At 44.1% G+C, this 26578-nt stretch overlaps 3 protein-coding genes across 7 annotated transcripts in view; all 3 read left to right on the top strand.

The window, feature by feature from the left end:
• The first annotated feature begins 659 nt into the window (after nt 1-659).
• On the top strand, nt 660-5223 carry LOC129595579 (vacuolar protein sorting-associated protein 45-like). The gene is made up of 11 exons (XM_055492631.1): nt 660-1686; nt 1756-1980; nt 2282-2480; nt 2553-2632; nt 2868-3188; nt 3340-3585; nt 3653-3823; nt 3942-4214; nt 4298-4419; nt 4602-4733; nt 4794-5223. Exons 2-11 carry the CDS (start codon nt 1876-1878, stop codon nt 4828-4830), a joined length of 1686 nt encoding a protein of 561 aa, XP_055348606.1. The 5' UTR covers nt 660-1686; nt 1756-1875; the 3' UTR covers nt 4831-5223.
• Nucleotides 5224-5436: 213 nt separating this feature from the next.
• Nucleotides 5437-8760, top strand: LOC129595587 (uncharacterized). Its single transcript, XM_055492643.1, has 6 exons — nt 5437-5707; nt 5782-5913; nt 6002-6196; nt 6796-6941; nt 7000-7215; nt 8084-8760. The coding sequence occupies exons 1-6, from the start codon at nt 5560-5562 to the stop codon at nt 8330-8332; spliced, it is 1086 nt and encodes a 361-aa protein (XP_055348618.1). The 5' UTR covers nt 5437-5559; the 3' UTR covers nt 8333-8760.
• A 7068-nt stretch (nt 8761-15828) lies between these two features.
• Nucleotides 15829-26578, top strand: part of LOC129598633 (uncharacterized) — a 38948-nt gene continuing 28198 nt past the window's right edge. For 2 of the 5 annotated variants that reach the window (XR_008691773.1, XR_008691772.1), the window contains exons 1-7: nt 15829-16061; nt 16187-16252; nt 16517-16829; nt 16917-16988; nt 17208-17577; nt 18267-18336; nt 18671-18987. Coding sequence is in view for 2 of the 5 variants with exons in the window: in XM_055496636.1 (XP_055352611.1) it covers nt 15996-16061; nt 16187-16252; nt 16517-16829; nt 16917-16988; nt 17208-17539 (849 nt within the window). In the remaining 3 variants the exon portion in view is untranslated. Of the gene's footprint in view, nt 16062-16186; nt 16253-16516; nt 16830-16916; nt 16989-17207; nt 17673-17733; nt 17989-18266; nt 18337-18670; nt 18988-26578 lie in introns of those variants that run through there. The other 3 variants (XR_008691771.1, XM_055496636.1, XM_055496615.1) reach the window with 3 other exon arrangements.

The following is a 26578-nucleotide window of genomic DNA, read 5'->3' as shown; positions in this document are numbered from 1 at the left end:
TGTTATCTTGGCGGCTATTGCCCAATAAATTACATTTCATATCTAGGTGGTGTAAATAAATATCCGATCGCTCACCCAGTTTGTGTAACGAGTGGCCGCTGCAAAGCAAGTTATGTCCATAAATTACTTGTTGCAATTCAGAACATTTTATATGTCCGCAGTTTAAAAGATTTTTGCAAAGTTTGTCAATCAATCGCTCGTCATTCGTAGCTGTTGCGCTAAGAAGATAATACGTAATTCTTATTTCTGATGATAATAGTAAATAATAATGGCAGACTTTGGTTATAAAAGCGCAACTGCGAAAAACCTCGGGAACATCCTTGCGAAGCATAGGAAACAATAAGGTCAATCAGAAACCAAAAAAATACAAAACGGAACTTATTGCTAATTTAATTGATATGGCGGCATGCTAATGGTAATGGTAAGTAATCACGATCAGTATGTAATTACTATACGAGGACGAGCTTAGTACATGTGATAGACAAAAAAACTAGCGAGAGAATCTGATAACCATTTGCGTGCTGTGCAACACTGTCAGCCACCTTAGGCTGGCGGTAGCCGCGCGCCGTCACGCAGCCGTTAGCTGAACACGGCCTGCTATTTACTGTAACGCACACTCGTATTAAAATTTAAATGCGAGTTTTGTTTTGGTTTATAACTTTGTTTATAATTGGTTCTCCGCAAAATTTCCAGCAACCAGTGACTGACATTAATTAACCAAGCTCTTGATAATAATGTTATAAAATTACCATCTAAATATAAAGATCCATCTGGCGAGATGTACTACGATGAGAATATCACCGACGTACGGCTACCTGCCAGTTTGTTTTCTGCACCTGCGATGGAGACTTCTTGCGCGAGTATCAGCGTTGTTTCGGGCCTACCGTTGAGTGAGAATTGTGTGGAGGAACCTGCCATGCCACCGTATACGTGAGCGAGCTGGAAGTTATACGCACAAATCTTCGAAAAATTCCACTTTTGACTGAAGGACAGATAGAAGAGATTGTGGCGTTCACAATCTCTAAAGCAGAAGGTTTTCTTCCATCGGTTGCAGCTGACAAAGTGGCTGCAGATTGGCACCATAATTTCATGAGCGCTCATCCTCAGAAAAAGAGAAAACTTAAAGATTCTCGTCTGCGCGCCAAAGCAGGGCTTATTGCGACGGACAGTAAAGTAATCGCAGCGCTCGAGCAGCGGGAAGCAGAAAAACTGCTGCAGAAAAATGAGCGAAAAAGAAACACTCGTAGCGGACTTAGCGATGTGACAAATACTCCGACTAAAATTAAAAAATCTTTCAGAATGGGTAAAAAGTGAGTCCTCTGAAATTTCACATGTGGTTCTACAAAGTCAAAGTTTTACTGTAAGAAATAAAGTGTGCGGTATTACTGGGGTGATTATTTGTATTAAATGTGATGTGTTTACCAGCACTGACAAACCTGGGTGGTTGCCCGTGTTGCACGGGCCGGGCATGGTTATCAGATTCTCTCGCTAGTTTTTTTGTCTATCACATGTACTAAGCTCGTCCTCGTACACCTTATACACGAGCAGCTGTGGATCAGTGGACCGAGGCTGGGCAAGGTTGCCAGCCACTTGTTAACCAGGCATTTCGTTTTCCGCTGGTTATCGTTTTGCATTTTGCAATTTTTACTCGGCATCAGAATTCAGAAACATATGGCATATTAGTTTGTATGTGATTAAAGCAGTTTACTATTTTCGCTATTTTCGAGTATCACAATCTTTCTTTTTGTTTGTTAGCTCGAAGAATATCATAATTACCCGGTTGGCTGTGAAATTGTTTAAGCGGTTTGCGAATGTCTGTCACGCTCTCAGTCGTGTTCTGATTTCCAACAAATACCTTTGAGGGAGTTCATCCTAATGATCGCAAAAATGGATATACTCCTGGCAGTGCGGATGTATATCGACAAAATGATCGAAGAATCAGGACCCGGAATGAAAGTTATGCTGATGGACAAAGAAACCGTAAGCAAAAAATTAGAGTATAGAAAATTGCACGGTTTTCCGTTTTAAAACCCACTTGAACAGATGCTTACTGTAGCAGCAGTGTAGCTATAAAAATAAGTAAATAACAGTTAAGTGTAAATTGTTTTAGATGTCAGTCTGGCAGATTTTTCCGCGCTTGGGTATCTACTTATCACTGATATGTTTTCTTGGAATAAATCTTACACTAATGGAACGAAATTACTCATACGTGTTCACAAGAACGGAATTTCGACTGAGCAACGAAGCGCGAGTTTGCTGAATGAAATTTTGTTTGTCACAGATTTCCATGGTCAGCGTAGTCTACGCACAATCGGAACTTCTTCGGAAGGAAATGTATTTATTTGAGCGTATCGACGGTGGAGGCAGCCGTGAACCTATGAAGCATTTGAAATGCATCGTTTTCTTGCGCCCGACAAGGGAGAATGTGGATAATCTGTGCCATGAATTTAAGTTTCCCAAATATGGCAGCTACTACGTTTGTGAGTTCGCTTGTTTTCTGCAAAACACAAGTGACAAGTGCGACGATTTCTCATGCTCGGCCTTTGTTACAGATTTCAGTAACATCATCCCCAAAACGGATATTAAACAGCTGGCGGAGTGCGATGAACAGGAAATCGTCAAAGAAATTCAAGTATGTATAAAACGATTTTTGTAACAATAAGATTATGGTTGTTGTCGTACATTCTGATGCATTATGCATTTAACGATTTGCGCAGTTCTTAATCAAAATATCGTAAAGCATTGTTGGGCTCATGTGTAAAGTTTTTTAAGAACTTTAATTGTCTGATTTTCTTTGGCATAATCCGGTTTTGTTGTTCGTTTTTGATAATATTTGGGTTGTTTAAGGTTCTCTTCACTTTTTGCAGGAATTTTATGGAGATTATATTGCTATCAGTCCCCACGTGTTTAGCCTTAATATTTCCAACATATACCATCAGTATAACTGGATTCCAGAGACACTGAATCGTGTGATGCAGGGATTGAGTTCTGTTCTGTTGGCCCTGCAAAAAGCTCCGCTCATCCGCTATCAAAACTCATCAGAAATGGCACATCGATTAGCTGAACGCATTCGGCAGCTTATGGCAAAAGAATCGTCACTTTTTGATTTCCGGCCTTCTGGTGCGCCGCAGTCTGTACTTCTTATCCTCGATCGACGTGAAGATTCTGTCACACCGCTTTTAAACCAGGTAATTCTTGGACAACGATTTATTATAATTGTGATGGTTTTCTTCGCTAGAAGTTTTTGTATTGAGCGTTGGAATCACCACCATTTCAGTTGTGGAAAAAATGTGGCGCAAAATGTATGGAATATAACAGAGATGTATGGTGTATTTGTAGTGGACATACCAAGCGATGGTGCACGAATTATTAGGCATTCATAACAATCGTGTCAGCCTTGCGGATGTGCCGAATGTTTCCCGGGAGATGCAGGAAGTCGTTCTCAGTGGTGAACAGGATGAATTTTATGCAACCAATCGCTACAGTAATTTTGGAGAAATTGCCACAAGTATTAAGCAGCTTATGGAAGAATATCAAACCAAAGCGAAGATGCAGACGAAAGTGGAGTCGATTACTGATATGAAGGTTTGTCGCTGCGGGGGACAAGGGCCAGCGGAGGGAATTTTTAAATGCAGCACTGTTGTTTTTGCAGAATTTCATCGAGAATTATCCTCAGTTCAAGAAGATTTCCGGGACTGTTTCAAAGCATGTGACCGTAATTGGTGAATTGTCGCGATTAGTGGCACAGAATGAGCTTCTTCAGATATCGGAATTAGAACAGGAAATTGTGGCTGGACAACTTGACCATTCCGATTGTTTTCAGGTTATTTATCAAAAAAAGTTAGGCTGTGCTTTAGAATTGATTGAAGTTATTGATGAAGCAGTTATAAAATGATCAACTATTTCTTGGAGTTGTATCGTAAGCTTTTTTGTGTTTGCAGAGAATACGACAGCTCATCGGGAATCCGAAAGTACCGGTACTGGATGCGTTGCGACTTGTGCTGTTATATACGCTTCGTTTTGAAAAGGATCCTAGTCGTGATTCTCATACATTTACGGATTTGCTCCGCCGTAAAGGAGCGTCGGAACGATGGGTGCAGCTGCCAGAGAAAATAACCTCGTTTGGAGGAACCCGTTTTCGATTGTCTGATTTGTTTAACAGTGAAACTGTGAGCGCAGATGCATTCATGCGCCGTCTTACCAAAGGAATTCGGGTAAGACGTAGGGTGGCATGATTGATGCCATGGTCGTAAATACGGTTGCGGTGGTGATACAGTTCCGAATAAAAAATTTTCAGGGCGTCGAAAATATCTACACGCAGCACAATCCTCTCGTTAGAGATCTCGTAGATCAGGTGATTAAGGGACGGTTACGTGAACCTTCGTATCCATACCTTGGCGGAGTTCAGCTCAGAGAACGGTAATGCTTGCAATAAGAGCTATTAACCATTGGAAGATACGAGTATTGAATGTAATTTAGATGCAGTCTTCGGAAGGATGATGTCGTTTTGTGTTGCCGTAGAATGCCACAACAAAATCAGCATTTTGCTGAGTTTTTAATTTTGTTTTACGGGCAATACACGATAGCACTCTGTTTTGCAGACCTCAGGATGTTTTCATCTTCGTTCTTGGTGGAATCACGTACGAAGAAGCATATTCCATCCATGAACTGAACAAGCTCAATCCGATGTGTCGCATTGTCATCGGCGGCACAACAGTTCATAATACAAAAAGGTTTGTATTTCGCTTTTTCTTTGGAGTATTTCTAACCTTAAAGGGGGTTTTTATTTTTAGCTTCCTGGATGAGGTTTTCAATGCTGATCAGCCGTAGTAAACCAGAACTCAAACACTGGAGACGATTTTTTGACGTTCGCACCTAAGGTGCGAAGAATCTAGCATTCATCCCGAGAAATTGTTTTTGATGTTTGCTGTTAACGTTTTTGATAGCCTGATTTGTTCTCTAGTCTTACAACATTCGTAAAGGAAATTTTCATGGTACTATTATGTTGTTTCTTACAGTAATGATTTTTGTTGCGCTGTGACGGTTGTGCATGTTATCGTGCCGGTTGGAATTTGTACCACTGGCATTTGGGCGGTGCTAAAATCAGAACCTGTGCTTGTAGTTTCTGTCTTTTATCGAATTCGTAATTTTTTCGGTATCCATTAAATCAAAATAATATTTTTTTGTTAGCATTTGCATTTTAGCATATGCAGAAGTTTTTTTCCCTTATTGTGAGACAAGTTTTAGCGTAAACGATACGTAGGAGCCGTAAAGGGAATAAATACTTAATTTCGTAATCACGTTATGCTGATAAGTACAATAAGGATTTCCGTTTCGTCTACCCCCTGAGATGGCGGTATTATATTAGACAACGCTCCATTGTACTCGTCACCTGTTTCACGCCAGATTGTTTCATCACACAGACCTATGGTAGATTTTGTCACTGCTGTAAGAACCGAAACGTTTCCTCGAGCTGCACGATCAAGCTAGAAAGATAACGACGAATTTCCTCGAATATTGAGGGACATTACGTGCTTTTTGTAACATTCTTCTTGAATTATGGCTTCGTCCCAGTCTACGGATATTATGTCATCCGATCGTCGCAGAACGGACGATCAAATGAAGCTGCCACAAGTTCAGCGAAACCTCAATGATCCTGTTTGCGCACTCGACCTACCACCCGAATCCTTGAGAATTCTCCATCGAAGTATCGTAATTGATTTGCTTTACTATTATTGTCCAACAGAATTCCCTGTGGGTCCTGATCTCCTTGTGTTTCAGTGAAGATCACCTCCTTGCGTGATCTGTGGAAATTCACGAAGCAGGAGCTGAAGGATTGCGGCCTGACAGAACGTGAATTGTGCGAAGTGTTGTCCAAAGCCACTGCAGAAAAACTAGAGTCGTGTAATCAGTGTGAGAAGATAAATAAATACCAGAAAATTTTCAGGGTAGTAATTCGCTTAGATGGTCCGTGTGATTGATGTGTCGATTCTCAAGGCAGTATCGTCGCATCTGGAAGCAGCGCAGAAGCGTTTCACCAGCGGATGCCCGAAGCTCGACCATTTCTTTCGCGGTGGCTTTCCCCATGGACGCATCCTGGAAGTGTGTGGGCCGGCCGGAGCTGGAAAAACTCAGTTATGTTTGCAGTTATCCTTGGTGATCCAGTTGGCCAAAGTTTCGGGGGGATTAGGAGGAGGTTAGTGGGTAGCGCGTCGACTGAGTTGGTCTGCGCTTGTACAAAACGATAAAATATACGTACCAGTACACAGAAGGATGATAGGCTGCAAACCAGTCTCTAAACACCGAGTAATTACTTACTCTTGAAACGACTTTCTATATTTTGTTTATTTCAGCTTATTAAACCTCGCTAAAATTCTTCAGTAATAGTGTAGTATTATTTTTAATAAGTATAAAAGAGAAAAACTTTTTGATTTCCTTTTGCGTTGGACCATGAACATTTTGTTGTAATTTGTAAACACAATATGCAATGGGGACCGAAATTGACTCCAATGTATATTTTTAGTATCTAGAAGAAATTATCAATTCGTATCGTATATTTTTTGTGTGTGGTTCACTGCTTTGCTTTGAGACTTTTCCCTGCTTACGATGTTTACTGCTGTCGTTACAGTACTGTGCACGAGCACTAAAATTCGCAGGACATATTATTATTTTGAATCCATCGATAATAATGTGTGTGTTGATCTAATCATTAAAAACTGTATTTGTGTCAAATTTTTCGGATTTGTTTTTCGAATTTTTAAAAGTTTTTGTAACTTGCATTTCTTTGTTTTCCAGACTGTTTGTATTTATTCACCGAGAATGGCTTTCCCAGCCGGCGCTTGAAGCAGTTATCCGATCATTACGCAAAACATGCTGGAACCGACGCGAGTTATTCTGCGATTTCCCTGGATAATGTTTTTGTCGAGACACTCAACAGTTTTGTATGCGTTTTGTCGTAACGTACTTTAAACAGCTTTCGGTGATGTGTTTTCTTTTCAGGATAAGCTGGAGGCGTTCTTGACAATCCGAATTCACAGCCTACTTGCAGCCCGGCCAGTGCGTCTGATAGTCATTGACTCCATCACCAACGTATTTCGTTATATTGACACAGAAGACGTCCAGATCCCGCAGCGGGCCAGAGCGTTACAGAGCATTGGGACGCTACTCATTGGTCTGCAAAATACCTACGGAGTCAGCATAGTTTGCGCAAACCAGGTGCGTCCATGTTATCTTCGTCCGTTGACTGATGCTTTCAGAATTAAAACTTCTGAGATATTTTACAAGTTAGTGTAATCCTTTTAAAGCATAACAGTTAATTGCGCCTACATTTTTGTCTGTTACGAAAACTGCGCGAATTTTTAACGGCTGTTGGGTGACTTGTAAATGTTGCCTACAGAGTGTATGGTGCGCTGTATATAGATTTATGTTTTGTTTGTCCTCAGAGCAAATGTTTTTTATATGTATGTTTTTCTCAAAATATGCATTCATTCGCTTGAACTTGAATTATGGCATTAGGTTATTAGATTATTAGAAATGGGTCGAGCTAAAATTAATAATCAGAACAAACTGGTGGTGTATACATAACTGATCATCATATTGGTGTATATTGCATATCTGTACCATATCTGTGTTGATCTGAAATCCACTGTTTAGTTTATAAAATAAAATATCATGTGATATTGCAACAATTAATCGTACTAATACCTAATATGTATCGTATTGTGTGTACACCATGCTGCAACCATACCTCACCATATTGCGAATTCAACATCTGACACATCAATTGCACGCAATTCCTAATGCGATTAGCAGCTTTTTTCATGCATAAAAGAGGCAGCGTGCAGTATAAGAAATTAAAGAAACTATGTATAGGTTAATGTTAATCAATATTCAAATGAGGTATACTGTATTACACGAGGGAGTATCTGCACGCAGGGTGGTTAGATTGTGAGAAATTGTAGCGTTAGGCGAATCGTTTCTCATGCGTTAGAGCATTTATAAATTTAGTGGGATACTTAGTAAGTACCGTAATGTGTTAAATAAAATATGAATATTTTTAACTTGAGCACGGAATATTTTGTAGATATCGGACGCTGTGCAGAGCAGCGATCTCCATGGGCTACCGGGAAATAGTGTCGTACCGGCACTGGGAATCGCCTGGGCTAATTTTGTCTCCACGCGGATTATGCTTCGTAAGACGTATAACTCAGAATCCCGCGCATCGCCCTCGTTTTCGCCACACCGCGAAATGTGCGTTTTGTTTTCACCGTGTCTGCCGTCGACCTCCATGACCTTCAAGATCACAGCGGAAGGGATTTTCGCGAGTGGATGATGAGAGAGCGCAATCTTTCTCATCGGAAATGGATGTCTAATCATGATCAATTGAGGATTGTTATCGTTTGAAATTAAAGTGTGGATAATAGGGGGATGTTTGTGAGTACGGTCGGCTGGCGCATCGCCTACGCGTAGGACACCACCGACTCCATTTTGCCGTCAGCTTCCGAGGAAATTTGGGTTTTGTGGACGTATTCTTTGAGAACAATAGGCTCAACACGGGTGCTTTCGAGGAATGTCTTCCAATGCAGCGTTCTGCAAGAATGCGATGTTTTTATTAGTGGTGTTAGGCATCGAGATGTCTTAGTTTTACCTTTTCAACTTTTTTTAATTTTTTCTGTGTTCAAGTTCTTTTACGGAGCTGAAAGGTTTGTTACGAGAAATGTGACTATTTCAGTTGACGCGGGTGTGTCCTACAGTTGAGTGATCGGCAGCATAAAGTGTTCGCCATTGCACATTGATGAATTCAGGCAGGTCAGCGTCTTGGCAAACAACAGATACCACAGATTTAACCATTTAATTTAATTTGAGTCAGTGCAGGTAGCCCATATCCGGCTAGGATGACATCTAGCCTGGGATTTTAAACCTGGCTGGCGAGACGCTAATTAGAAAACATCAATGAGTGGGAAACTGACCTGAAGACTCCATACACATACACCAAAACAGCGATACATCATACACCAAAAAGCGATTCATCAAAACAGATTAACAGAATTTAGTTGTGTACAGAGCGGTTCTAAAACAGCTAAGTGTAGGTAAATCAAGAATATTACTGCCGCATTCGTTAACTTTATCCAGAAGTTTTCCCAGTCTCCAGGATAGCGTCGTCTCCCCACACTTCGTTGCCGCACTCTTTTTGATGGTCACTTGGTCGGCGTTGCGCAAGCTGTATGGGTTCCGTTTCGGTCCAAGGTCGATCATATCGGTAAGGTACGCTGGTACGTTGAATGGCTCCGGATGTTTAATCTTATACAGCCAGATGGCCTCCTGGTGCCGCCATCGCGTGAACAGTGGGAGAATTTCAAAGCGATTCATCAGCAGATTCACTGGCGTTTTCTTGCAATTGCTCGAACAGCGTTACGGTGTGCAACCGCAAGCTTCTCGCGCAAGGACACAGACGCGCTGCTCCACACTGTAGAACAGTAGTCCAGACGAGACTGGACGAACGCGTAGAAAAGTCCAATGCGTTGAGAGTCGCACAGACCGTCTTTCGCACGATTTATGAGAGCAGTTCCATGACTAACACTTTTTTGAACTTTATTAAACTGTTCGGTCCATTTCAAGTGCTGGTCAATTACCACTCCCAAGTGCTTAACGGATGTTTCTGGTTCGAGCTGGTGACCATTCAGCACGATTGCTGGTCGTATCTTTTCATTACTGCGCGAAGAAAAAACGTACATCAACTTCGACTTTTTCTCATTAATGACAAGGTGGTTAGCGTTCAACCACTCTACAATTCCGGGGAGTGCACTTTCTAGCCTAGTTGCTGCTTCCGCCTTGTTATCGGCAGTAACATAACCGATGGTGTCGTCCGCAAAGCTTTCTAGTTGCACTTCACCGAATGGAGTTTTCAAAAATTCGTTAAGGTAAACAGAGAACAAATTCGGACTAAACAGCGATCCTTGTGGAACGCCCGTTTTTACTTCCGTCCACTGTGACACACGCTTCCCATTTCGGACTCGCTGCAGCCGGCCAGTCAAGTAGGAGTGAAACCACGACAATGCTGATGATTTTACTCCGATGTCTCGGAGTTTTATTTGTGGCAGACCGACGGAAACGCAGCTTTCAAATCAAGAAACAGAACTGCTACGGCTTTTCTTTTATCAACCATGGCTCTTCTAGAAAAGTTACACTACAAAAAGCGTTGTAAATGAGTAGTACGCCATACAACAACAAACTGGGCATCCACAGTATCAGTCTGAAATAAGCAATAAGCATCCACAGTATCTGAAAAATAACAACAAAATAACCGGCGCAGTTATGGCTCGTAAGAGTTGTTAAAACTTGGATTAATAATCAACATGAGGACGGGCTCCAGCCGCTGGAGATTGTATGTCCGTTTAGGACTTTATGGTAGCGGAGGCGGATGCACAAGAATGGCCAAAGCCGGCGTATTGTCATCATGTTATGCGTTGCCGTTACCGGCAGTGCCTCTATCGACGCCGCGCTGCTACTACTCCAAACCGAAAAAAAAACAGCAGGGTGACTATGGTCCCCATAAGCCAACAAAAGCAAATCGAGACGGCTGGGTGGATAGCTGGATCGAGTCCTTACAGCTATAGTACGAGTACAGTACTAGGACAGGACAGGCGCACTATGTTTTTGCATAATATGCATATTTGCATAACTTGCTTAATATATATATACTGTATATATCAATAGATTCATATATCCTTACGTCCTTATTTTTTGGAAATCATCTCCTAAATCAAGATTGATTTTTTCAGTAAGTTGATAATTTTATAAAATAAAGCATCGCACAAACGCTTCTACCTGTATCTTTAAAAAAATCTTAAGTTTTGGAGAAGGTCTAAAAAAATTTTTAGAAGTTGTAGTACTTAAGGGTTGTTAGTACTTAACGGTTGCTAGTTTTGGAAATTATCTCCTAATTCAACGTTGATTTTTCCACTAAGTTGTTAATTTTATAAAATAAAACATCTTCCAAAGCTTCCTACCTGCAGCTTGGAAAAGAATTTCTGGTTTCCGGAACGTTTCAGAAACCCTTTCAAACTTTCTGTACTTAGCGTTTAAAGTTCATAGAAATTTCCAGTAACTTCTGGAAACGTCTCGAATGAGCAAATACAAATTTCGCAGCTTAGCAACCTGAACTACAGATCTCTGTATGTTATTTAAATTGTCAATTCCATCAAAAATTCAAAACTATAACTTTTTTTAAATTCTTGAAACCTTTAAGACGTTTTTAAAACATGTTCGAAAAGCTCAAAATAAGTATTAATTTTTCCAAAGTCGGCTCCAAAGCTTTTAAATTTCCAGAATTTCTAAATATTTCTAAATATTTCGACTCGGCCTCGCGCAGCGGGGCCGTTACCTCTAATTTTTTTAGCCTCCAGAGTTTCGAAATTTTAAAAATGTCTAGAAATGTCTGAGTACCTCAATATCTCGCGGTCTTAAGGCATTTGGCCGGATTGGCCCGGTACATACTACGAGTACATAGCACCAAATTTGTATAGTATATCCACGACAACTTGCGCTGCCGCGCGCTCCTAAACCCTAATTCTCATAGCGGTCCTCATACTCATAACCTTATTTCTAATTCACAATTCATACTCAAAACGGCTTTCATAATCATAATCATACTTTGATCCTACCGGTTGTCATATTTTTGTTCATATTCATAACTCAAGCCTTTACCGCTACTCATACCAGTGCGCTACTGCGCTTAATGTTATTAGTGAAAGCATTATAGCATTCATTAATCGTAAAAACCGTAATATTGACACTAAGTTTTAATAGCTGTTGCGCAAATTGTGCACCGTTCTTGAATTTAAAAAAAATTTTTTTTTGATATCTGCTTTTGTCCTGGGTAGCAAACTGCGTTATTACTGTTCCTGTTTTCCATTGCAGTACAGTGTGCACGATGCTTTTGTCGAAATTTAATTTTGTGGAAAGTTAACGGCCCGTTAACTTTTTGTTTGGTGGAAGCTACGTAATAAGCCCATTAACATTTCAGGTTTTTTTTCATTAGCACTAGTTTAAAAAATGGACGAAAGTGGACAATGGTAGATTTTCTTGCTGTTTTTATATGCACATTAAATTACCTAGCTTTCGTTTCTCAGTTCAAGTTTACTGAAGTCATTTCGTAATGAAGCCATTTTCTAATAAATATTTTTTCGCTACTAATTCAGGTAAAATAATTTTTACGAGTGGACGAAAGCGGGCGGTGGAGTAGACTTGCATGAACACATGGTTGTAATTGAATATTACATTTTTGACACACCAGCATGAGTAATGGTTAAGATGTGAGCAATAATTATAAATAAATTAATATGATGACCGGTAGGACCAAAGCATGATTATGATTATAAGGGCCGTTATGAGTATGAATTCGGAATTAGAAGTAGGATTATGAGTATGAGTATGAGAGCCGTTACGAATATTAGGTACATACCTAGCCTGGCTAGCCATGCAAAAAAGTGTTTAGGATTGCGCGACAGCGGAAGTTCCCGTGTATTTACCCGAATTGGTACTATGTACCGGGCCAAATCCCTTAATTGTCTAATTTATATGTAATTTCTAAGTATCTAAAAGCCGGCCCGCGGCCCGTTTACCGTATTCACTCACATAGCGGCTCTGTGATACTGGTGGTAGCTTAGGCATTCACTAACCTCGAAATCTAATAAACATGTATTTATTTTATCTTAATAAATACTGAAGAGCTTGACTGATGGCTGAAAAAATCTTACAATTAGTATCTAAAGATGCAGCCTGCAAGGACACCTTGGGCGAACGTTAACTGTTCCCCGCAAGTTTCCATTAATTCTGCGCTGAAAAAATGGTATTTTATGGGCATCGTGTACAGATACAGGTCGATCGCGCCAAGTGTTTGCAGTTTTTTAAAAATTATAAAATGTCAGCCGTCAACAATTAAATAATTATTTCATTTTAACATGGTTGCAGCATGTGTCTAACATGTTTTGCACTTGAATCGCCCTGTTGAGAACGTGTTTCGAATCCCAGTGATATCAAAATTGTTTCCGACCGTCTTGCAAATGGGGCTTGACCCATCGGCCGTGGTTGCAGTCTTCCGACTTTAAATTTGTTTAGAGCTTTCGTTGACGTCTTATCGCAAAGTGATAAATTTGGGCTGTTGCCCAACCAATACTCTTACGAAACATGCCTGCCATGAACCGAGTTTCACCAAACCCGCCTGACCTTTGCAGAGTCAGTGCGGGCACCGTTATAAAGGGTGGGCAACCCCACTTCCGCCGTCTCAGTGCAGCCATGGAGTGTCTCAAATGTGCATTCTTGACAAAATCACGTTGAGAAAGTGTTCACTGTCCGCTTAAAACTTTTCATCAAAACAAAAGGCTCAAGACGTTCCAATCCGCCCACTTTCTCCAGCACTCATGACTTTTTTTAGTCATCGCTTCACTAATTTTTTTCTCCATTCGTCCAGCACTTATATCTCCTTTCCTGTGTTGTAGATATTTGTCGACACTCCAAAATTAACTCAGGTAGTCCATGTCTAATTCATGGAAATTATTAGTTTGAGATCCCCCGCTCCTTGCGCTAGGCAACCACATTTCTCGGTAGGTGCTTTCTACCACATAAGTCTATGGGAGATGCCCTTTGCTTCGAGTTCCCCTCGATCACTGATCACGCAAGATTTTGCTAATAACGCGTAACGAACATCTTAAGGGCTGTACAATAACTTCCAGAATACTCCAGGCAGCAATCTTAACGCTGAGATTTTCCCAAGGGTAGTTATAACCATAAAAAAACTGACAGGTGCCCCTTCCCCAAAAACACCGCTCGGCTCCCTACTAGCACATTAAAAGATATTAGTTTTGATGGTGCTGGATTTGCAAAAAAAATTTTATTAGAATTTTATTTTTTTTTAAATATGCCGACAAAGCAACAAAACGACTCACAGACATATTTTTAATTTATTTTTTGCAACTGCCCACACTTGGTGTGATCGACCTGTATATGACCCCACTCAATCCATTTTATCACCGTTAAAATATTATCTGTGGAACCAAAAAATTCAAGTTTTCAGTTCATGAGATCGGTAATATAAAGTTACATTAAAAACGCGATAAAAAACCGCATTTCTTCATGTTTAAAATGTTTTCGCAGCTGGCCTCGCTGGGTTTTATATTTGAAATATTTCTCAAAATTTTTTTTATTGCTGTACGAAGTATATATTTTTTATTGCTGTACGAATTTTTGTATTTTTTTCATACTTCCATACCTCAAACACAACTGGTCGCGCGATAGCGCGACCGATACTTGTATTATATTATAGTACTTAGTGGTGCGTATAATAAGTAGGCTGGACGGATTGCATGTGCACCCGCAGGGGTTTGCCGTTGAGTTTCGGCCACCTGCATTAAGGACTACGAGCTCATAATAATCCAGAGGATGCGCAGAGTCAAAACGCGGACTTACATCGAGCATCTGCGACTTACACCGAAGCAAGAAATAGACGTCCCAAGTCCCAATTGGCTGGGCTTCGATGTAAGTCGCTTTTTGCTCGATGTCTGTCGGTGAGCGTCGACGAAAACCATTACCAACATGGGCGTACCTTGTAACGGGTCTAAGCGACGCCCAGCTACTTACAAACTTCGCGTTTCTGCGATCTTGATTGGTGGGTCAGCATTTTGGGTTAGATCGAGGCTGCCCACCGCCAATGGCAAAATTCGAAACCACGTGGTCGTTTTCCCATACTTTGACTAAACGTCAAGAATCATGGCAGTAGAACAACGGGCTTTTTCTAAGTTGATTTTCCAAATTTATTAGCCTAAACTACTACTGTGGAAAATTGAAAAGTTTCTATTCTGTACTGGGTTCATGCAGCAGGGAAGCCTGCTTTTCTGGGATTCCAGTTGTAGTCGGACAAATAAACCCTGCGTGTGGCTCCTGCTTTCTTAAGTGAGTTGGGTTTGTCCAACTGCCGTGACTTGATGCCAAATTACCCGTGACAGCACTTATAATACTGCCAAGTGCATTGCAGATGGACAGAGAAAGACCCAGTGGCGTGCAAATATGCATCTGGGCTTTCTTTTAAAATCTGTAATGTTCTTGTTATTTGCTGCTACCATTGCATCGCAGGGAACTCTGCTTGCTGGCTACCCAGCTGGTGGATATGTTGACTGCGCTCTGAGCTTGTTCTTCGGTAGCGCTGCTACCCATAATGCTGGATAGCACGCGTCTGGTATGTGATAATTTTCGTTTTAAATAACTTATTGACATAAACGATATAAACTGGGTTAGTTTTAATTTGGTTGTTTATCGTGGAAGTGTACGTTGCAGCAGAACAGTAACGTAAATTTGTTGTGGAATTTCAGTTTGTAATACAGCGCGTTCCCGCATTGAGCTTGTGTGAACGTGCTAGCACCTTTATTGTTTATTATTTTAATATTTTTGTGGTATTCAAATTTTTAACATCACCCTGCATTCCACGCTACGTTTGTAGCATACTTTTTGTTTCATTTTCAGCAGGTGCATGTTTCACATTTTCATATTGCTTTACAGTATGTATAATTAATAATAATTTCTCGACTTTAATTATCGTATCTAAAGTACAGTACAGTACTCTACTTCCGGTTTAATTATATGTGCGGTCTGTATGTAAGTGCGGTGGCCATGTAGTGCGCACACGGTGTGGTTTTACACGTACAGACTTACACGGAAGCCGTGCAAAAGGGCGCGGTTTTGCTTACTTTGTATGTAGGTGCATGGTGAAATTCGATGTAAGTAAGTCCCCGAAGCGCCTATGCGCATCTGGTCTAATATGAAACATGAGTCACACGGTTCCACCGTTCTACACACTTTCGTGTTTCATATTGCGTTCGTTAGAACGGACTACGGAACTTCAATCTGCCATTAACGGGAAAGCTCCAGGTTTATTCCACTCTGCCATCTCAGTATTGTTTCTTTAACTGAATGTAAGCGAATTTCTTGTAATTAATCGCAAAATGGCACTGCCTTCTGTCCGTATTACTAATGTTCTTGTGAAACAACTATCCAGCCGTGCCTCGAAGGTAAGACCGTAAGCAGCAGCTGACTGAGTTGTGGATTTCGACAGGCAAATGGTTTCCATAACTTTGAATCGATGAAACTGCACGCATTTTTACTAAATCACATCACGAGAAGTTTCACTTTATAGATCGCACATGATATTTATGAAGTTCTCCCTCGGGACGTGGGAGCATATCGAGGATGGACGGCAGAGGTAACAAATCACATTGGCTTTCGTTTTGTTGTAATCATGTAACGTTATCTAATGGGATTTTACTTTTAAGTGTTGTATTTATAATGATTTTAACTTTTCCTTTTCATGTTTTTTATTTGTTCCCATTGACCATTATCATTTGTAAGCGTAGTAGGGCGTTTTTTGCCTTTGAGGCTTTGTGAGTGCGTTTCCACGCGATGCCTTTAGTTTTCTTTACACTAACGAAAGTTAACACTTTACACTAGAAGCATTTCGTTTGTTTAGCGTTGGAGCCCGGCACGTTTCTTCCATACAACTTTTGTCTCCGCAGTTCGTCCAAAAATGTATTCCAGTAATTTGGAGAAAGAGCTGGTGGATTTGAGAAGAGAAACTCGTGCAAAGGATACTGACAACGACAGGCTGATTAGTGCACTGGACAAGGAGATCAAGGCGATGACTAGAATCCATCGGTTTCAGTTAGGAGAGAAGAACACTCAGATTCTTTTTTTGTCGCGCGCTCTTCATATTCGAGGTGTTATCGATCACTTGGAAGACGACTGGGTTCAGGAGTATGAAATGACAAAGAAATTACCCAAAGGTAAGTAAGGCAAGAACAAAGCGGTTCAAGTTTTGATTGCTAATATTGTGGTGTTTTTTTTAATTTTAATTTATGCTGGTTTTGCAGGCCTGCACCCCAAACTGATGTGGAGAAAACATCTTGAGCGGGAAAACGCTTACAGGAAACCTTCCCCCTTCGGTAAGCAGTAGTGGCAGAGTATTTTGCTTAATTAGGGTAGAGTAGAGATTGTCTGCATTATTGTATGGCATATGAAGTTAGCAGTAAAGTAATAATGCTTGGAGTTAGATCGTAGGTTAATTAAAATCAGATCGTATTTTATGCTGCTGCCCTTGAGGAAGTCGTTGCTGAGCAGATTTCGATTAAACGCTAATTTTTAACAGTTACAACAATTTTTAGATAAACACGCTGAACTGTGGAAACTCTTGAAAGAACACGATTATTTCAAAGAACAGTTGTTAGAAGTTGCTAATGACGAGGGGAAGAAACTGATTTCTGTGGACATATTTAACCGTCTGGAAAATTTAGTGGAGAATATCTATCGGAAAGCTGCCGACCAGGCTCATAATGTATGTTCGACTGGAGATAGAGTATGTATCGATTCCGACTTGTTGTCTCCGGATGAAATTGTTGTGGTGCAAGCCCTTTGTCGGCTCTTTGAAGTCGAGTTCGAGATCTATAAAGGATCGCTGAGACCAGTATATTCGCATGAAATCAATTTCAGCATATGAACAAAAACAGCGACGAGAATGATGCTGACGATTTAAGCGTAAGTTTCTTTCTTGGGTTTCTCTTTTATCATGGTGTTCTCTCAAGTTGAGCTCTTATGTTAACGGTAAATGTATGGCAAATGCCAAATACATGGTCACTTTCCTGTTTTTTAGCCCTTTGTGAGAATTAAATAGCACCAGAAATCGTTTTACAGGATGCCAGGTCAAGAGCGATAGAACGCAGAGTATGCTCAATAAATGTACATTTGCGGAGGCAACAAATTCTAGGCTTAAGCAGGTTGTGACTGACGTTTTGGCTGCGGCTGCTTGTGTTAATTTGTGTAAGAACTGAATTTCAAGCATATTCATTGCCGATAGTTTCATTTGAACAGTTAATTTACGGATGGGTGTGTATAATGCAGAGAGGAGCATTGTTCATAATTGTGCCGTTCGTGCGTATCGTGTATATTAAATTGTTGGTTTCTTTATTGGAATTAAACTAATTCACTGTTAGAAGTATTCCAAAGTATGAAAGCCATTTATCGATGAAAGTCGAGAGCTCAACAGTAAACAGTGACCTCTAAGTCTACTGTATTCCGGTTTGTTTTCAGTAAAGTACGTGTGGAACTATTGAAATAGTTATACAGGCAAATGGCCTTTGTTTAGTGAACAACATTGCTAAATACTGCTAACCAAGAAAATTAATGTTGTACGCGGCATGTTTGATTTTATGCGCCGTTCTAAACAGACCGCTTCTCTTTCGACGTCAGCGCTTAAAGATATATCGAAGACAAACACGGGCAAAGAAGAAACGCAAGGTAAGTAAACGTAAGAAACATGAGAAAAAACGAAATATCTGAACTAACCAGTTGACCGACATCTTAATTGATGATGATGTGAATTTAATTTTAACACGCTTGAATTATTCCATATAAGACTATAAAAAGGACGATAAACTAACAGTGCCTAATCACACATCCCTAAATGTGTTAAATGGAATAGTCCACATTTGTTTTATATACTCGTACAATTCGACCACTTCGGATTCTTCTGGGTGTGTAATACATATTTACTGTATTTGTTTTTAATTTTTCAGTTTACATGAATGCAAAGTAATGAAATATTCTTGATTGCATTTGCTATATAAAATAGATTTGGGCATGTTCTAATTGGAAACCGGATGTACTATCATAATCGTCCTCAAATGCGGATAATGGCCGTAATGGTTCGCTTGTACAATGTACAGTACTCGTCGCACAATGTCCACGACGCGAAGGCGCTGATCAAAGAGAGTTAAGACACTGCCGAACCACAGCACATTATACACTACGTGTAGTGTAATGTAATGCCTTGGCCGGACACTGAAAGGGAGTATGATTACTGGGAGACCTTCAGTGCTGTGGACATTGCAACGGCTGACAGAAGGAAGTTTGAATCGGTACAAGGGATCGCTTCGCCACAAAACCGCGGTAAGTCGTATTTGTCTGTTGCTGGATAACAAATGCTCTGCGTATGCGGCCTACCGATGGGATCTATTGACTATCCATAGCCTAGTGACCACTACTAACATCTTTTTTTTACAATTTATCTACCGGCAATAAGTAATTTAGCGGAGTGCGGTTTTGATTACTTTGTTTGAAAAATTATTTTGAGAGCTTTATCCGCAATTCGGTTAATTTGAAAATAACTGTTAAACTGTGACAGGCAAGCACAGAGAGCTCACAGATGACTTTATTGTACAAATAAAGTGGAGCAAATGCCGCGTGAATGCGGGGAAAAACACAACAAAGGCCAGTGTCTGGCAGAAATCAGCAAGTCAAGTTGCTGCGAGCTAGTTCTAGAGCGTAATGAAATGTAGAGAAAGAAATGTGCTGGCGGCAACGGCGTCACGCTGTCCAGACACATGGAATGTGAGTGCGCAGACTGGACTCGTATCCAACGCGAGCGTATATGCGCTGAGTCATACAGCGAGAGAGAGGAGCGAGAGAGCAAGTATGCTCAGTGAGTGCGCCCGCGGTGTATCCGCATAGGCGGAGAGTGCAGTGCAGCCACTCACGTACGTACAAGAGAGGGCGAATCAGCCTGTGTGCAGTGATACGCATACGCAAAGTGGCGTATCTATCACGCAGGCTGTCGTGCCTCTAACATGCCTCTGGGCGGGAATCCGAGCTCCTGCGAGGATGCTCCGACTCAGTACCGCACCAGTGTCGCACCTCTCCGGTCGACCCATGTGGGGTCGCCGGTACGCGTCCTCTTCCAATGGGAGTCCGGTGTCTGTTGCCCGTCCCATCCTTCACCTCCAGATCCATGAGAGGCAAGCAACTCACGGCCGCAAATCTGGAAGCCGCTCGGGGTTCGTTGTTGGACCGGTATTGCTTCTGTTGGCCTGGCATCTTGCTTCTGTTGGCTCGCGGAGAAAGTAAAAGAGAAATGTAATGACGGTTAACAGCGCGAAATAAAAATGTAATAAAGTTTAATCACAATTCCAGTGAGCAAAAAGTAAATGCAAAACAGATCTGGTTAGAGATTCTAAGTAAAATACAATTCCGTTTGTTAGAAAATGTACAAAAATACTAAAAAAAAGATCTGTCCGGGGGCTTATTCCGACTAGGATGACGTCCACGGGTCTTGGGTTTCCACGGGGTGGTCTCCTGTCTAAATGCAATCCGGCGTATCAGGTCCGGGGCGTCGGTTCCCGGGTTACCCAACGTAACCGGCAAATCCGTACGAGGTCGGGTAAGCACGGCTGACACTTACATCCGACTCGTGTTCATCCGTTCCGGAGTGAGAGGCACTGTCGCTGTTGCGAATGCCGAAGCATCCTCTCTGATTAGGGAGAATGGACCAAGGTCGTCGGACCAAGGTCGGCCTACCGGCAAGTTAACCGGCGGCAAGGGATTTCGGCTAAGTCCCGAATTCCAGAAAGTCAGGTCGGACAAAACCGTACTTGTGTCATGCGACTTCTGTGGTCGCCAAGTGGTAATGCCGATGGAATGTGGTCGGTTTAAAACCGTTAAATCTGCTACCACGAGCCTGGTTAAGACTTTTCCGAGGCGAACTGGCTCGAAGGTCCGGTCGGAATTTGTTGCTCCGTCCATCCGCTGATGATTCGCTGTTGTCATCCGACCTGTTGTCGGTTGGGATGGATATTCGACCTGAGGTCGGTCGCAATGTTATCCGACCTGAGGTCGGTGATAACGCACCTCCATGGTCGACCTCGGTAACTCGTGTGATTTAGGCCCATGTGGGGCCAAACAAGTCCCGTTAGGTCGGATTCGTCCATTTCGAGGTCGTTTCTAGTTCCAATCTTCAGTTTGGTGATCCTTCACCGACCTGTTATCTGTGGCTCTTGATGTCCGACTGGAGGTCGGGTATGATGTTATCCAACCCGTGGTCGGTGGTAATGTTATACGACGTGAGGTCGGTTACCATGTAACGGGTCCGTTCGAAGGTCGTATCTCGGCTGATCCGCTGGTGTTCCAAGCGAATCCGAACGATCCGGTGTTCCTAACCGACTTCTGTGGTCGGTTGGACTGTTTCTCCGACCTGAGGTCGGTAATAATGTATCCGACTGGAGGTCGGTTACTCCAAATCCCAGGTCGATTGAGGTCGAATTCTTACGTCCGGAAGTCGTTTTCCGTGAATCCCTACGATGGCGTTTCCATCCACCGACCCGTTGTCGGTTACTTCTCATGTCCGACCCGAGGTCGGTTACAACGTTATCCGACCTGAGGTCGGTGATTCCGTAATTCCGTGTTCACCCGAAGCGGTATGCAGGCTCAATGTGGAGCCGTACAAGTCCATTTCGGTGGAATCATCCTTATAACCGACCTGTTGTCGGTTATTCCACTTTATCCGACCTGAGGTTGGACGTAATGTTATCCAACTTGAGGTCGGTGATTCCTCATCCAGGTCGGTTCCGTCCGTCAAGAGGTCGGTTTCGAGCCTCTGGGCACTCATCCGATCTCTGCGAGGTTTTGTTTGGAGCGATGGTCTCTTTCGTGCCTCTAACATGCCCTGGTTCGGGTCGATGGTTTTGCCTCTGGACGGGTCCGAGTTCCGTCAAGTTCGGCAGTCCCATGGCGTCTGTTGGCCATTCAGCATGCAATCCAGGTCGCTTGTGGCGTCAAGGGACTTCTGTGATCCCACTCCACAAGACAGACTCTTTGGTTTCAAACCGGCGTAAGGTTCTCGCGCCCCAGCAGAGTTGTGCGTCGGGCCCCGACTTATGTCAGACTGCCCGTTCCCATCCCCTTACAACATGCAAACTGAGGTAAAATCAGATCACTTCGCTTCCCTAGTTTGGAGTTCCTTCGTTCGGTTCCGCGAACCTGTGACGCCTTGCCACTTCTGTTGGGGAAAGACATCACACGTCCGTAGGGATCTGTATGGGGGTGCAAGCCGTGTGTCCTAACACGGTTTGCCTAAGGTGTTCCATTAAGACATGGGGAAGCAGGTCGCGGCGGAGTCGTTGGTACGTCAGTAGCCAAATCACCGTCGCTGTTCCTCTTCAGGTAATGGCAGCACGGTCAAGCCGCGCGTAGTCGTGGTCACCGGTGAATCGGTTGGTTTATCCGATATCCGCCGGGGGAGACTGCGGTTGGACTCCAGGTACAGGTTCCTGGTTGAGGCCTGTAGATCCGGGTTCAAACGGAGAATCCGTCCAGACTAAAATCGTAGTCAGGTGTCGCGGTTTGCGGTCACCTTTACCGACTTCTGTGGTCAGTGAAGACTGCGATAAAGCCATCCCGTTTGTAATTTCCATATGCTTCCGTCAGGTCGACGTCGGTTGGTCGAATGGTGACTTCTGAGGTCGGCTACCGTTGACAAATCGACTTCTGTGGTCGATTCTAGGTAGCGGGTCGTAGTTGACACTGTCCGTTCCGTTGCAGTCCAATTGATTCCGTGTTATTTAGGGACTTGTTATCCTATCGGCCGTCCGTTTCTCGGAGTTAACCGTGGGTGCCTTGGCAAGCATGGTCCTGAACACACCGCAGTGCTGTGTTCCGGGCCATGCTAGCGGAATCCTCGCTGGTTTGTACTCCGGAGTCCGGTTGCCGGAGTGTCTTGATTCCGATCATCTACCTCTGGAATGGTTGTCTTCCGTGGTCAACTCAGGTAGTAGATCGTGGCTAACCAACACGGTCTGTATTGGATATATCCTTCTGTATGACTTATCCTTCGGATGTAAAGTTGAAACTTCACCGACTTCTGTGGTCGGCTAAGTTATCCGAATCGTGATTGGGGGAGGTCCAAGTTCTACCTCAAAATTGGCTGACTTCCGTGGTCAACGAAGGTAGTGGATCGTGGTTCTGTGACACGGTCTGCGTCACTTCCTTTAGTTACCTCGGGAATGGTCAACTTCTGTGGTTGACTGAGGTAACGGGGCACGGTTAAGGTCGCGGTTTGCGAAGTTAGGTCTCTGGGCGGGAGTCCGGTTCTTCGTTCCTGCCTTCGGTTAATCCAAAGCGTCGTGTCATAACAGGTCGGTTTTGACTTCTGTGGTCAATTCCGAACCATGTGACATTGCGGGCCGATGAGGATACCACTGTCTGCGGTGATGAAAGTTACTGGTCGGTTACCCGGTCCCAAAGTCGGCCACGGGTGCCAGGCGAACATGGTGTCGAGAACGTAACAACGTTTTCGACACCATGTTAGCGTAATCCTCTCGGTCTGTCCTCCGGAGTCGGTTGGCCGGGGTAATTTCCTTCGGTAGCAAGACGTGGTTCACGATATGCTGTGTTAGCAAGCCGGGGCGTCTGTTGGCTCCGGTGTAGCAGATGTGGTTCTGATCTGGTTCGCGATCTGCTAATGCCATGCTGGGGAACTGAGGTCGGTTGCCCAGTTCTTTCCAGGGGATTCCTTGGAGGACGTACCGGTACGGTGAAAGAACCGAAATACCCAGGTCTGACCACACGTTTCCGCGTCCGACCAAAGAATCCGGCCAACTTATGTGGTTGGCGCTTCTGGCTTATTCGTGGTTCACGTCTGCTTTAGGGTCCATAAGAGAAAAGTATCCGTTTCATGTTTTCCATGTCGTTTCTCGACGTGGCTGTTTCTCAGCCGGGCAGGTTCTCCGCCAGGTCGGTTCTCGACTTCGCTGTTTCTCAGCTCGATGTCCCTTCCTTACTGTTGAAGTGGGACCACAGGTTCCTTATGTGGGAACCTGTTATCCCAGGGGGACTGAGATCGGCGGGTCTCCGCCGAAGTAATCTTCCTCATCTTCGTCAGATTTAGGTGGTGGTCGACCAAGGCGCCGGAAGACGTCAGGCTTACATGTCGCTGGTGGTTGCCCATCTTGTTGTGGGGTGTCTTCCTGGCCAGGTTGTTCCGCCCGCGCCTTCTTGGCTTTCTGGACCTTCCTACGGAGCTTATGCGCGTTAGGTACTGCGCCGGGTGCCAAGTCGTCCGACATCCCTTCTCCATATGGTCTAGAGGTGAATCCACTAGGTAACGCTTTTTCTTCACGGTACCACTTCACGAATTCGGCCGCATCGTCGTCTGGGTCTTTGAAGTCCTTGCGGAAGGCGTATCTGGCCGCGTGCCGTTCCTGTATGTAGAGGAGGTCGCGTAACCAAACTGCCAAGATGATACTTCGCATGGGTGAACCAAGTTGTACGACGATCGTATCCAGTTCTGGTGGGATATGTGCCGTGCGACGTGCTCCCCACAGCGTGTAGTGGCAAAAGTAGTTGCCTAGCCTTGCTGCGAAGACGTACCGCAAAATGGTTGCATTTCGATCTTCTGGTCCCGGTTCTTCCTCCGGCAAGTACTGCAGTAAGTCGAGGGCCGCTCGAGCCGCTGCGATGATGAAGGCCGGGTGGGCGTCGGTGATGACGAATTGAGCCACGCTTTCCAGTTGATCGCGTGAGTACTCCTGAGGTCCGAGCTGACTTAGACTCGTCCTCTCCGGTGTGGACAAAGGTACGTCCAACAGTGCCGGATCATGCACCGAAGGCAAAGCGTTTGCTCGATTGATCGGGTGTTCCACGTTGGGGTGGTCGTTCATGTTGAACTCGCCCATCCAGTTATTCAATTGGAATCTGGTCTGGAATCCGGATCGGATGAGGAACTGACGCAGGTTTTCTACCATTCGCCAAATGTGTGGTCGGTGTCGTTCCTCGTATCCCAGGGTATTCATAATGTAGTTCGTCCGTTCGGTCGGATGTGGCATGACGACTTCGACTCCCTGTCGTCGGGCGTTATCGTAGCGAGGGTCGTCCTGGCTGGGAACTTGCACTGTTGGCATCGAGGCCATCTGATTTGCCACATCCACATCCATTTCTTCGGGTTTGTCTGCCGGTTCCGCCATGTGGGCTTCCGGTCCTGGTTGGTGTTCAGGTGGGACGAAGTTCCGTTTCGACTTACTAGTTGAGTCGACGACCAGTCCCATGCTCGTCTTCTCCGGACTTGACCGTTTACCAGGTGAAGGTCGGGTTGCTTCGCTATTGCCGTGTCCGGCAGAGGCTCGTCGTTCCTCGATTCTGTGTCGAGCGTCGTGTCCGAGCCTATGTCGAAGGTCGTGTCCGGCCAATGGTTTGGCCGGTCGGCGCTGTTGAGTCGACGACGCGGCAACTGGTTGTGCCGAGGATCCAGGTTGAGAAATCTCCTGGGGAATAGATGGCTGGGTTTGTGTGACCACTGGAACGACCTTTTGTGGGATCGTTGCCATCTGCTCCGCCGTTGCAGGGTAAAGAGTGACCATTTTCATGGTTCCGTCGTCCTGTCGCATCATCATTTGGATTGATGCGGACTGAAGAGGTCGGTGAATGTCTCCGACTATCACTTCTCTCACGTCATGAAGCACCTGTTCCGACTCTGAGCGGCCTTGTGTGGGCTGCTGTAGGTGAACAGTGATTTGTGGTTCGTGCTTCGTTGGTGGTGGATGGACCTTCATGGTGGCAATTCTTTCGTTGACTGCCTTAAGTTTCGCACGGTCCTCCTCCTGGCGCCGCAGGTCCTGTTGCTGGCGGTATTCCAGAAGCCGATGCGTCAAGGTCGGTGGTACTGTGTTAGTCCATCCGGGGTCGGAAGCGCGGTTGCGTTGGATTTCCGACAAGTGATCCTGTTCGTAGGCCCGTAACTGGTTAATTAGACGTTCGCTGCGGGCTAAACGTCGGTATGCGCTAATGTTCCCAGCGACGACGTTTATGTACAACGCCGCTGCTTGCATCGCGTCACGACGTCCGGTTTGTGGAGTATGTTCGTCCGAGAAGGAAATGATGCAGTCCGCACACGGGAGTCTGTTGCCCTGCGGAGTGGAATTCTCTATGCAATGTCGGCAGTCCGCCGTGTATGCCTCCGTTCGCGGCTGTCAAAAGAAAAGTTAGACGATCCGTTTCTCGGATTCGTTAGCCTATGAATGTTACACCCTATAGTTACAACGGTCGGGCCAGGTCGGTTCTCGAGCCGGTCCAAGGCACTTATGTGGTGCCTAATGAGGTAGGTCGGGACATTCTGTTGTGTCCAAGAGGAGGTCGGTAATCATAAGTACTTATGTGGTACTCATGAAGGAGGTCGATTCTGCGACTCCTCCGACGTATTCCACGTCTCCTCATCCGTTAGTCGATTCCACGCGGTTCACCTGGAGAGAGTCGGTTGACTCATTCTGTTGCTCCGAGGTCGGTGGATGCTTCGGTAAGTGTCCGTGTCGGTGTGTTGATGGCTTAAGGGCTTCATATCGTTCTCCTTCCCGAGTCTGGTTAATGCCAAATCTCTTTTGGAAGAATCCCTTGCTCAGGACGAAGTCCAAGTCGTCGCCCAGCATGTACTTCTCGCCTCCTTTCGTTCTGTTGACGGGCTTGTACTTCGGGTCGACTAGCTGGGGTTTTTTAGCTTCCCATTCAAATTCGAACCTAGCTACCAGCTGATGTAGAACTTCGCCGCGGGTCAGTCCTTCCGGGTGCCACGACATTTCCATACACGCTTCGATGGCATGTACCCAACCTTCGTAAGTGGTCGGCGCCGGATCTCGTTTCTCCGGTGGGAACTCGTAATACATCCGCTTGCTGCTGGTTAAGGAGGACAAATCCACGGGCGCGAGCCCGTGGAAAGGATTTG

This window comes from Paramacrobiotus metropolitanus, unplaced genomic scaffold (assembly GCF_019649055.1).
Source record: "Paramacrobiotus metropolitanus isolate TYO unplaced genomic scaffold, Prichtersi_v1.0 Parri_scaffold0000003, whole genome shotgun sequence".
In the NCBI taxonomy this organism is placed as follows: Eukaryota; Metazoa; Tardigrada; class Eutardigrada; order Parachela; family Macrobiotidae; genus Paramacrobiotus; species Paramacrobiotus metropolitanus.
This window is presented reverse-complemented; position numbering and strand designations above follow the sequence as displayed.

Bases quoted from the DNA above. Each gene is read 5' to 3' on its own strand.
- LOC129595579 (XM_055492631.1), top strand. From the start codon at position 1,876: ATGATCGCAAAAATGGATATACTCCTGGCAGTGCGGATGTATATCGAC. The intron at 1,981-2,281 runs GTAAGCAAAAAA...TGTTTGTCACAG, and splicing joins TGCTGATGGACAAAGAAACC to ATTTCCATGGTCAGCGTAGT. The intron at 4,215-4,297 runs GTAAGACGTAGG...AAAAATTTTCAG, and splicing joins GTCTTACCAAAGGAATTCGG to GGCGTCGAAAATATCTACAC.
- LOC129595587 (XM_055492643.1), top strand. From the start codon at position 5,560: ATGGCTTCGTCCCAGTCTACGGATATTATGTCATCCGATCGTCGCAGA. The intron at 5,708-5,781 runs GTATCGTAATTG...CTTGTGTTTCAG, and splicing joins CTTGAGAATTCTCCATCGAA to TGAAGATCACCTCCTTGCGT. The intron at 5,914-6,001 runs GTGAGAAGATAA...TTCTCAAGGCAG, and splicing joins ACTAGAGTCGTGTAATCAGT to TATCGTCGCATCTGGAAGCA.